At 42.5% G+C, this 12,185-nt stretch overlaps 1 protein-coding gene and 1 long non-coding RNA gene across 7 annotated transcripts in view; both read left to right on the top strand.

The window, feature by feature from the left end:
* Window positions 1-3,636, top strand: part of SH3KBP1 (SH3 domain containing kinase binding protein 1) — a 337,779-nt gene extending 334,143 nt beyond the window's left edge. For all 6 annotated transcript variants that reach the window (XM_059911028.1, XM_059911030.1, XM_059911025.1 and 3 more), the window contains 2 exons: window positions 1,376-1,439; window positions 2,586-3,636. In XM_059911028.1, the coding sequence (XP_059767011.1) occupies window positions 1,376-1,439; window positions 2,586-2,627 (106 nt within the window). In that variant the 3' untranslated portion in view covers window positions 2,628-3,636. The remainder of the gene's footprint in view (window positions 1-1,375; window positions 1,440-2,585) is intronic.
* A 3,348-nt stretch (window positions 3,637-6,984) lies between these two features.
* On the top strand, window positions 6,985-8,867 carry LOC132358016 (uncharacterized). The gene is made up of 3 exons (XR_009500382.1): window positions 6,985-7,093; window positions 7,978-8,111; window positions 8,723-8,867. It is a non-coding gene; the product is annotated as an uncharacterized LOC132358016 (long non-coding RNA).
* The last annotated feature ends 3,318 nt before the right edge of the window (window positions 8,868-12,185 follow it).

Genomic DNA, 12,185 nt, shown 5'->3' with positions numbered 1-12,185 from the left:
CTCTCCACTGTGAACCCGGGCATGGATGGCTGCAGTTGTCCTTCCCCAGCCAACATCTTCTTGAATCAGACATCACAGTGGCCCCTCTCCAAGGCCTGCCCTTCACAGCCTTCCTCAGCTTGGCCTTCATGCCCAGGAGCACTGGGTCCCCCCCAGTCTCCCACCTTAGCTCTTGACGTCACTTTCCTTTCAGCCTTCGGCTCAAGTCTGTGCTGATTCCCCTCATCCCCAAACATGCAGTTCTCACCTCCCTGCTTCTGTCCTGGCTCTTCTCCATCAACTCCCCCATCTTCCTCCCTCCTCGTAGACGTGTACCCTTTTTTACTAGTTCAAGACTTAGTGACTTTCTTCGCACCTCCCTCCCCAGCTAACTCCCCAACCTGGACTGCTGGAGCATAGCGTGTGCTTGAATAAATGCAGGAACGCAGCACAGGTGGTTAATGTCAGAGAGCCCAACGTGTTGACAGCAGTGCTGGGACACTGACCCAAGTTCAGGGACCATCATGGTGCTCATCTGAAGTGAGCAAATGCTACATAACGTCTACCTTGTTTATTGTGCTGGTTCTGCGGTGTTTGTTTTTTGATTTTCCAATCCAGTTTATAAAAATGTATGCGTAAAATGGAGTGTCTGATACCCTAAAATGGAGCACAGCTCTCTGACCAGAGTTAGGATGGTTGCAGTGTCCTAAGTGTAGAGCCTGAGTTTGCAAGATGATTAGTTTTGTTCTACTTCATTGTTTACTGTTGGGAAGGGCACTGGACTGTGTGTTCTAACTCGTGTCTACTTTCTCTATGACATGATTACCATATCGTTAGTTCAGTTCTTTTACCTCCAAGTTTTCAGGTGTTACTATTTGCACGATTTTGTGAGAATCTCTGAAAACATACCACTAACCTTTCAGTAATGTAAAACTCTGTGAAAATAAAAGAAATATATATGGAGTGGTAAAAATGTCTGCAATGAATATTATTATGTAAGTCCATGTAAAGACCAGTGATTCTGTAATAAAGGACTAGTTAGAGGGAAGATGACCGAATATGAGCCTGGATACCTGGAGTGTCGTCATTGGGCAAGTCAGGCCACCTCTCTGGGCCTCAGTTTCCCCATCTTCTTTTAGGAGAAACTTGCACTAAGGGATTTCAAAGGTCATTTCAGACCTACTATTTGATGGCTACATACTTGGGGAGCCCAGAAATAATGGCCTTTCCATCTGCAACAGGCTTTAAGCAATAGCCGTGCAAAGAAAATATAATGTAATGTTCTGTCCACACTTTCTTTGTAAAAGGATCAGATGGATTTTGTAATGATAAGAGACTTCATATCTCTCGTTGGGGAAGTCTAGGCTTTTGTTTAACTTTGTCATTTGCTTTGCAGACGAGAGATTAAGCAGTTACTGTCAGAGTTGGATGAAGAGAAGAAAATCCGGCTTCGGTTGCAGGTGGGTCCCTTGGGGTCCTGTTACCCCGTGAGAGGCTCAGTTGGGGGTGGGAGCAGAGTCCGGGCTTTATTTTGAAAATAAATGAGGAAGGAGATATGGGGATATTTGTGTATGTATAGCTGACTCACTTTGTTATAAAGCAGAAACTAACACACCATTGTAAAGCAATTATACTCCAATAAAGATGTTAAAAAAAATAAAGAAAAGAAATGATAGTTACTTCTCTACCAATTTCGATGCGCTTCCTGTGAGAATTTTCTTAGAACTATATAGCCTCCCTTCACATCCTCTCCTGGGATCCAGGAAGTCTTGGGGAAGGGAGGCATTAGCAAACGTGCCCCAAGTTGGGTTTCTCATTTGGAATTTATCTGAAACATCTCCTCTGTGAAAAGTTCCCCTCAGTTTTCAGAGGCCTCATTGTCGTAACTGCCAGAGGGCATATGGCGCCAGGGAGACCCCGTTGGCGCTTCTGTCATGCCGCCATTGGGACCCCAAGGACCACAGCCGACCACACTTGGCACTTGCTCTTTATCCCTTTACTTCTCCCTGACAGCCATGTCAGTCCTGCAGGGCATCAGAGCTCTGTCACCCTCTCTCCAGCCTCTCTCTGATCTAACTCAGCCTTTACCAAAGGGTAGAGAGTGTATAGGAGTTGGAGATGGTAGGCTTTCAGCTCTCATGCAGTTGGGGCCCTTGGTGGTGACTTGGATCCATGGTGCTTAAAGGATAGGTAACGGCTTGTCATCACTTTGCGGGTGCTGATAGACACCCCCTTGGGCCCAACCACAGCTGCCTTCCAAACCTGCCAAGTGGTCCAGTGTGCCAGGACACCCTGCTCCACCCTCTGGCCAAGAAACTGGAATTATTGTTGTATCGTTGCTTCTGACAAATTTTGGATACTGGTAGCCTGAGAATTCAAACATCCACCCTTTCCTAGTGCTTCGAGTTGGTGTGCCTATTCTTTAGGTTTATGTCAATTTCTGGCATCATGATCAACTCTTCATTCAGATGTCATTTCACCCATTTCCCCTTTCAAATTGTCAGGTTGATTATTTGCTTTCAATCAACCAGGTTGCTTATCTTTCAGCTTTTATCCAACCAGCCAATTCATTGTGATTTTGTTCGGCTCTTGTTTTTCCTTTATAGATGGAAGTTAATGACATAAAGAAAGCTCTTCAATCAAAATGAATACTTGATAAATGAAATGTCGCATTATTCATCCCAAGTCCAAGACTCAAATTTTCCGCCCCAGCCAAAATAACCTTGTGCCAAAAGATGAAAAATTGCCTCAACATGTCCCTGTTTCAAAGATTAGCACAAAAGTCTTGATAGCACAACACAAATTCCATCCAAGAGGAGACTCTTCCCCATGGTATAGTCCTGGGTCTGGCACTGGTTGTGACTTAAACAGAGCAAATTGTGCTAAAGGCTTTTTTACTATGAGATCTCACGCGAAACGAAAACTCAGGCAGTTTAGTCCATAGTGGTACTATTTTGATGATATTTTCCATTAATAAAATGTAATTTTAGAGTCTTCGTTTACAAGCTTTATAATTTTATGATTTTTTTAATCGTGTTTTGCCACAGATTCCCCCAGTGTTTGTATTACACATAGTCCGGAGCGAGCATCCCATTCTTTTGCTTTAGGCGGAAAGCTGCCTCGCTCTGTGTCCCCCTCAAGGAGTCTGTTACATATGCAATTTTAGGTCCAACCTGTCCCTTCTCCTGCCAGCAAACCCCACCACCCTAAGATAAATTTTAGCTTATATATGATGGTATATTTACAAAAAGAGAAAGAGAAAATCTGGTATTTGCAATGATCTGTGCCTTCTTTTTACCACCCTCTTGATTGGAGCTTTTGTGATGCAGCTACCATGATTTAAAAAACACACACACACATTTATTTTTTTTAGTCACTTATCAAAGTCTACTAGAGGCCACTGTCTAAAAAGCTTCTCTCGCCTAACCAAAGGTCCTAAGAGGAGACAGCTGTGAAGTTGGGCGTGCTCTTTGGTACCAGCTGTGACTTTTAAGTTCTCCTAGTTTTAGGTTGTTCATGAACTAGAAATGTCACCCCTGCTTGATTTTTCATCAGCCAAGTTAAACCCCTGCTTCCTGTCCTTTGCACCTTTTGAGTGAACGGAATATGCATTATTAAAGCAAAAATAAATAAAAGTAAAATGCAAATGAAAACAAAGGCGGGGGGGGAGTTGTATTATTTCCTGCACTAGGTTATCCGTGTGTGCTGTTGTTGAAACTGTACTCACATGATCTCATTTGCCTTGCTCTCTTGTAACCCCTTCCTCAGGTCCAAGAGAAAGGGGGGAGGCGCTTGTTGAAGCGTAGCCATTGGCTCTCTCTTGCATTTATGGAATTGCTTTTTCCGACCCGAGGAAACTGGTGTTTGCTTGTCCACTTTATCTTTGTAGCCAATGAAGAGTTCAGCTTTAGACTAATGTAACTGTTTTCTCATCCTTAGCAGAAAATAAGGGGAGCATACTGTACTGCAAGGTAGTTTGGGGATTAGGGGGTGGGGGGGGGGTGGTCCCTTCATGGCCCCTGAAGGTGTTTTATGTGTTTCTACAAAGCTGCTTTGTCCATTTCCTGAGTTTTAGAGTGAAACTACTAAACATGAGTAGATTTGTACAACCACAAAGAATGAGAATTGATAACACTGAAGGAGTGATGCAAAAAAAAAAAAAATCATCACACGTTCTTGATCATCGAAAGTATTACAAATGAATGTCTCTGCCTCTCTCCCTTCCCCCGCCTTCCTCTTACCTACTTATTCAACCTTGTTGCTGGAGGCTGCTATTTCCTCCAGAGTATTTACAGAGCCGCGGACATCCTGGTCTTCCAGGTGCGGTTCCAGGGTGATGGCACAGTTAAGGGAAGGGAGTGTGTAAAGAAAGAAGCCTCACACCCTTCACTCTCATATCTGGTCATACTGCCTTTCCAGCAGCCTTGCCCTCAGTGTGCTTGGGGCCAGGAGCGCCAAGTTTCCAAGGGCAACATAAAACATTCCTATACCCCTTGACTGTTCTAGGCATTTCTACGTTAAACTTGAAGCCTTTAGAAATTTCCCACCACCGAATATAAGAATGAGGATTGGATTCTTTGACATTTGGATTTCTCATTTACTCATCATGAAAATCCCTAATGGTATAGTTTTATATAATGTGTATACAGAGAAAGATTGTGAATAAATTAAATTGAGAGGTTGGAGTGCCCTCGTGGGGCACTGGCGACCTGAAAAATAGAGCCATTGGCTTTCTTTGTATCAGGAGAGAGAGAAGCAATTCTAGAAGGAGAAGTTGGCGTATGCAGCTTCATTACTGCCCTATGGGCTAACCAGCAAGAGGATTCTACAGTCATGGAACTGGATGAGCCGCTGCCCGAACAGCCACCATCTTTACTCTTTACAAAACGGGCCTGTGAAGAATATTGAACAGCTTGGAAGTGTCACTTTTGAAAAAATTCTTTTGCATTCAGCATGGACTCGACCAGCATCTGTGGAGATTATTTTTTTGCTTCATTTTCTAAAGTTGTATTTAGAAAAGTCTTAAGTATTGTGCTTTGTAAAGAAGATGATTAAAATGAAGTTTTGTGGAAATATTTTTGTTCAAGGTTGTCATGGTCCAAGAGGAATGATATCTTGGAATTAAAGTCATTTTCCTCCATTTTCCACAATTCGGTTACTCTCAGAGAAATGCCTTAATGTCTTCAGAAGACATGGAATATAGTGCCCCCCCTTCTCATCTTTCCCAAGTGAAGAGAAATAATCCAGTAAAATCTGTAGCTGTGAATTCCATTTTTAAGTTGTTCACTTTTACATTCATATTTAAGCAGAAAATTCTGGTTAGGTCTAAATTCTTTTTTAGTGTAAAGATCATTAAATTATTATTCAAATAATTGTGTAAAGCCATTTTTATTCATCCACAGCCCTCTAGACAGCATACTCAAGCACATGATTTGTTTCTCCCGTAAAGACAGCCTGTATCTATCATCACATGTGTGTCTTTGGTTACTAATAGCAGGCTTTTATTTCCTTTTGTAACCAGCTCCTTGATGGGAAAACCACAGGGTGTATAATTTATTGCTTACAGTTGCCATGGTCTGTATAAAAATAATCCCCAGGTCCCACAAAGGTCTTTGTATTGTAACCTGAGGTCATCATGGTCTCTTTTTTTGTATTAGATTAGGTTTTAGTCCTTTAGTTATTTTAGCACAAATTAATGTCAAGATGTTTTAGCACCAAGAGGGTTTGGTAAACAGCTTTTCTCTTTGGTTTTGTACAAATGCAAACTGTAACAAAGCAACGCGTGTGTGGGTGATAGTTGCTCAGCGTGGCTGACTGCAGTGTCCAACAGAGGGAAGGCTTGGCGCTTTTGACCCAAGCCAGGGGAAGAAGATGCCGTTCCCAAAACTGGCTCTAATGAGGAAACACAATGACCTAGGCAGAGAAAACTCTTTCGCGGCCAGAAATAAATGTTTGTCACTGGTGTAAGGACAGAGAGGGGTCATGTCTCTTAAGGCAATGAACCTTTGCTGTCATTCCTAGTTCCGTCCCTAGGGTTTCCGAACACGTGGAGCAGAGGGCAGCCCGTGAAGCCAAGGAGAATCCATGAAGCAGATGCAGATTCCTCAGAGGTAGTTTTATTTCATGCCTTTTTAAGTGACCCCAAATCGGAGTGGCTGTGAGGGCAGCCTCTTTCCATAAATGAAAGCGTGTGCTAATCGTATTTGTGAATCCAGGTTTCACAGTAAAATGGGCTATTCTTTTTTTCTTGTTGGAGCAATAGGTGATAAAAATATTTGAACCAAACAATAGAACAAGGTAACCTAGTAGGTTGTAGCTAGAATTTTCTAAGGAAAAAAATAGAGGGGGGAAAAAAACTGACTAAAAAAGGAGAGTTGAGTTCCTGGAGAAGCAGCTTCATGGGGCAGTTCTCTTTAAATGGCAACACGTTTAACTAAATTATACAGATAAACGATGTCATTTAAGTCGTGAATGCTTCCCTTCTCTCTCACCCCTATAGAATATGACTAGTTCTCCAAGAAACCAAGATTTGTTGGCAAACTTTGAGCGCTTTGATGAGAAAGTGCCCTGGAAATGCAAAACTTCATTATTAATTTGTTAATTTTTTTAAAAAGTTTTAAAGGGTTTTCAAACCAATTTTTAAAGCTAAAAAGAAAAACCACAAAGAAGTCAATAGCATTTCCAAGGTTATTCCCCAGGAGAAAAACAGAGATGTCTTAGGAGAAAGGGAGAGGATTCTCTTCAAGCTTCATGAGGGTTTCTTAGTTTGGGGCCTAATCTGAGAGGACCAGGAACTTGCCTGGGGCTGAAGCTCTGCTGTCGAATGCTGACAGGAGGTAGGTGAACTGGGACCCTTGTATGAAACACCCACCTGCCCCCCTGCCTTGGCCCCAGGAGGCTCTCGTGAAACGTTCTTATTTGTTCTCAATCAGGGCAGTCTCCTTGGAGGAAGTGAATCTGGAATGAAGAGAGAGAGAGACGTCTCAGAGGGAACTTCAGGCCTGGAAGGATAAATGCCCCACTTTTAAAGGGACACATCTAGTGCTGAGAATCTGGCAGGGGGTGATGAGGAAGACAAAACGGGGAGGCCACGCGGAGCATGAGAACCTTCAAGGTAATGGAGGACAACACATGCTAAGGAGGGGCCTGTTGACAAGGATCCTACCAACGAATCCTCTAAGGTTTAAAGGACCAGGGTGATGACTGTAGGTTCAAATGTAGACCCTGTCAGTCACCTTGAGTATTTTTAACTAACTTACTTTTTTTCTGATTATGAAGCTAATGTTATACCCAAAGTAGAAAATAAAAATGATAAAGAGGAAGGCAGATTAATATTTCCACATCTCCACCGCAGGGACCTGGTAGGATTGTCCCCTCTGGCCTTCCTGTGGTTGGGCGGGGGCAGTTCCTGGCCAATATGTCTGCATGGTCTGGGCAGTGAGATTATTAGAGAATAAAAAGAGATGTGAAATGCTTTGAATTTAAAAAAAATAGAGGGCTTCCCTGGTGGCGCAGTGGTTGAGAATCTGCCTGCCAATGCAGGAGACACGGGTTCGAGCCCTGGTCTGGGAAGATCCCACGTGCCGCGGAGCAACTAGGCCCGTGAGCCACAACTACTGAGCCTGCGCGTCTGGAGCCTGTGCTCCGCAACAAGAGAGGCCACAATAATAAGAGGCCTGCGCACCGCGATGAAGAGTGGCCCCCACTTGCCGCAACTGGAGAAAAGCCCTTGCACAGAAACGAAGACCAAACACAGCCATAAATAAATAATAAATAAGTAAATTTAAAAAAAATAAAAAAATAAAAAAAATAGAAAGGCAGGAATTGTCCGAATGTCATTCAGATACAGCCTTTAATAATTTTGGAGTCTCGTAATGGAGGTCATTCTGTGTCTATAGTTTTATAGTCTGGTTTTTATACTTAGTATTATCATTTCTTTGTCATTGCTTTTTTTTCAAAGACATGATTTGTAATGGCTGCATAATACTCTGTCTCTAGATACGCCAGAGAGCATTTAACCAGTCTTTTCTGGACCATGTATTGAGTGCTTACGATGTGCCGGACCCCGTGATGGGTGCTGAATGCAGCGTAGACCCCGTCCTCAGGGAGCTCAAATGGGAGAAAATAGACAGGTAAGCAGGCAAGTCTTCCACAGGAAGAGAGCATGACCACAGAGGGAAGTCCAGGGGCTTTGGAACTGCAGAGCAGAAGTGCCCAAGGGAGCCTTGAGCGTGGGGAGGTCAGGGAAAGAAGGGCATTTTTGGTTAACTCCAATTTTTTTTATGTTATAAAGCTATGATGAGCATCTTTGGGCATAAATCTATGTTCACATTTCCAATTTATCCTTAAGACAATTCCTAGAAGTGGAGTGTGAGTTACCTGAGATTTTTAGCAAGAATAGTTTTTGCCTGATGGTAAACATAATTGAATTAACGTTAGTATAGTATACAAAAGTGACTAACCACCCATCTGCCACTAAAGTTGTAGTCGCCTAAACCTCCATGGGTATCAAGTCTGGGTCTCTTCCTTCTGGCTAGTCACTGCTCAAATGTCACCTCATCACAGAGGCCATCCCTAACCTGCTAAATACAAGAGCAACTTTAGCCTCAATCTTCCCTCAGACTGTCCCATAGGAGAGTCTGTTTCATTCTGTTTCATTCACACACACACACACACACACACACACACACACACACACACACCCCACCTACTTACTTGTCTGTTTTCTGTCTCCTCTCCCTAGAATGAAGCCGCCATGAGATAGTGACTTTATTTTCTTCACTGCTATGTCCCCAGCACCTAAAACATTGCCAGGTGCATACGAAGCACTTGATACATGTTTGTTGACTGAATAGATGAATTGGTAATTGTGACTGATGCCAAATGGAATTTATTCTATAAATTTGAGCAGTGTAGTTTTACCTTTACTAAAACTCTAAGCGCAAAACTGTAGCATTCGGGGGGATTCATGACATAAGAAAACAGTTATGAAGAAAGCCTTGAGGCGCTTTACTTGTACCTGAGTCTCAGCCAACACCTGGACCCAAAGGAGTGTGCTTACATCACCATGGATCTTAGAACAAATTCACATGGTCTGTACACCACTAACTCTAAGCCTTTCATCGACTATTAGAAAACCGTGGCTACCTCTGTTTTAAGACATAAAGCATTATTTTTTACTTAGCTTCACTCTGGAGAAAGAATGAATTCAAGGGTGAGCGTATTCCTGATCCTTTACTCCTGACACTTCTCTGAAGTCAGCTGAGAACCTAATCGCTGCCCCTCAGAGCTGACCATTTGCCCTCAAAGTGATGAATAAGTAGGACATGTAGATGAGCCCTGAGCCTCTGCGACATGCCATAGGGTTCTTGGGGTGTGATCCCCAAAAGAGCATCACCAACCAGGAAGTGGTAGAAATGGAAATCCTTGGGCCCTGACCTAGACCTTCTGATTTAGAAACTCTGGAGAAGGACCCAGCAGTCTGTGTTTTAAGAAGTCCTCCTGATGATTCTTATGCATGCTCAAGTTTGAGGACCACTGTCATGGGGGGATCATCTCACTCTCAATGAATTGTGTGTAGAATAACCCGTAGCAATCTTTTCCGGATACCTCTAGTTAGACTTTGGCTGCAGCAAAACAAGGTGCACTATCCAGAAACTATGCCATGGTCTGTTAGGTTAAACCATATGGAATTGACATTTGTAGGTCAAATATGGTTAAATAGGGCTTCCAGTTTCAGCTCAGAGACACAGAAAGCTGCAGGATGTCCTTCCCGTGCTTACAACAAGAAAAAAGCTGGACAGACTGGAAAGTAAAAGAGAACTGAGTTTTCAGAGCAAACAGCCATTTCAAACTCTGGAGAGAGACAGGCACTTTTCTTGAGACACAGGACCTGAGCATTTGCTTACCAGGGACAGAAGCCATCAGATACTATAGAAATGGAAAAGAATATAAACCTAGAAGAATTAGCAAATTGCTTGAGGCTTAGTGTGGACTAGCTTGAGAGTATGACGCCCCTGGGGAGAGGGGTTAAACCTCTTTGCAGACATTTCCTCTAAGAACCCCTCCTGGCTCTTACAGGGAGGATCAGGGAAAATCCAGAGAAAATTCATGGTGCAGGCTGGAAGTGCTGGCTCAGGAATCACTGAGAATTCCAGTCAGATCCTTATCCCTTAAGGAGAAAAAGGCTTTATTCTACAGGGGGCAGACATGGTCTACGGACACCGGTGAAATGCCGTTGCAGCTGGAGGAATCAATTCCACTCAGCCTCAATTCCCATCTCACCTAAAAAGATTTAATCTTCAGGGAAAAGGGCCTCAAGGCTGTTGGTTGAGAATGCCGTTGGATACCCACTGCATCTGGGGAAAGAGAAGGAAAGCTTTATCCCTGGAGGAGGGACAGAAGCACTTTTGATGAAACTGAGGCTTAGCATATTAGAGACACCTCTCCACCATGCCCCACTAGCACACTAACAAATCTCCAGGAATAACAACAGTGGATTACAGCAGGGAGAGCTGCAAGAGATAGACTGTCTTGGGAACAGCACAAAGGGAAGCCCCAAAACCAAGAGGGGGGACCAAAAAAGACCACTAGAGGAATTCTGTGTCTCTGATGTCCACAGAGACAACAAACCTCAACACTACCACAGTATCTACTGCCTTATACAAAATGTCTGGCTTTCAACAAAAAATTACAAGGCATGCCAAAAGGCAAGAAAATTCAGTCTGAAGAGACAAAGCAATCATCGGAACCAGACACAGATATGACACAGCTATTGGAAGTATCAGAGAATGAATTTAGAATAATTATGATCACGATGTTAAAGGCTCTAATGAAAAAAGTAGACAACATGCAAGATCAGATAGGTAACTTCAGCAGAGACAGAAACTATAAGAAAGATTCAAATGGCTGGAAGTCAGAAACACAATAACAGAAATGAAGAATGTCTTTGGTTAATCAGCAGACTTAAATATTTATATTTACTTAAATAAATAGCAGGGCTGACAGAGATAAAAAGAGAAGGCACAAATCACAAAATCAAGAATGCAACAGGGAACATCATTACAGATCTTGTAGCCATTCAAAGGATAATAAGGGAATACTATGAACAAGTTTATGATCATAAATTCAACATATTAGAAGAAATGGACCAATTTCTCAAAAACCACAAACTATCAAAACTCAACCAAAATAAAATAGACAATCGTTAACAATCCTATAACCATTGGAAAAAATGAACTTGTAATTCTGAAGCTCTGAAAAAGAAATCTCCAGTTCAAAATGGTTTCACTGGAGAATTCTATCAAATATTTAAAGAAGTTTTATTTCTCTGTGGATCTTTTTTTTTTTTAACATCTTTATTGGAGTATAATTGCTTTACAATGGTGTGTTAGTTTCTGCTTTATAACAAAGTGAATCAGCTATACATACACATATATCCCCATATCTCCTCCCTCTTGTGTCTCCCTCCCAGCCTCCCTATCCCACCCCTCTAGATGGTCACAAAGCACCGAGCTGATCTCCCTGTGCTATGCGGCTGCTTCCCACTAGCTATCTGTTTTACATTTGGTAGTGTATATATGTCAATGACACTCTCTCACCCTGTCACATCTCACCCCTCCCCCTCCCCATATCCTCAAGTCCATTCTCTAGTAGGTCTGTGTCTTTATTCCTGTCTTGCCCCTAAGTTCTTCATGACCTTTTTTTTTTTTTCAGATTCCATATATATGTGTTAGCATACTGTATTTGTTTTTCTCTTTCTGACTTACTTCACTCTGTATGACAGACTCTAGGTCCATCCACCTCACTACAAATAACTCAATTTCGTTTCTTTTTATGGCTGAGTAATATTCCATTGTACATATGTGCCACATCTTCTTTATCCATTCATCTGTTGATGGACACTTAGGCTTCTTCCATGTCCTGGCTATTGTAAATAGTGCTGCAGTGAACATTGTGGTACTTGACTCTTTTTGAATTATGGCTTTCTCAGGGTATATGCCCAGTAGTGGGATTGCTGGGTCGTATGGTAGTTCTATTTTTAGTTTTTTAAGGAACCTCCATACTGGCCTCCATAATGGCTGTATCAATTTACATTCCCACCAACAGTGCAAGAGGGTTCCCTTTTCTCCACACCCTCTCCAGCATTTGTTGTTTGTAGATTTTCTGATGATGCCCATTCTGACTGGTGTGAGGTGATACCTCAC

This window comes from Balaenoptera ricei, chromosome X (assembly GCF_028023285.1).
Source record: "Balaenoptera ricei isolate mBalRic1 chromosome X, mBalRic1.hap2, whole genome shotgun sequence".
NCBI classification, from domain to species: Eukaryota; Metazoa; Chordata; class Mammalia; order Artiodactyla; family Balaenopteridae; genus Balaenoptera; species Balaenoptera ricei.
Note: the sequence above shows the minus strand (reverse complement) of the source record. Positions and strands in the feature narration are given on the sequence as shown.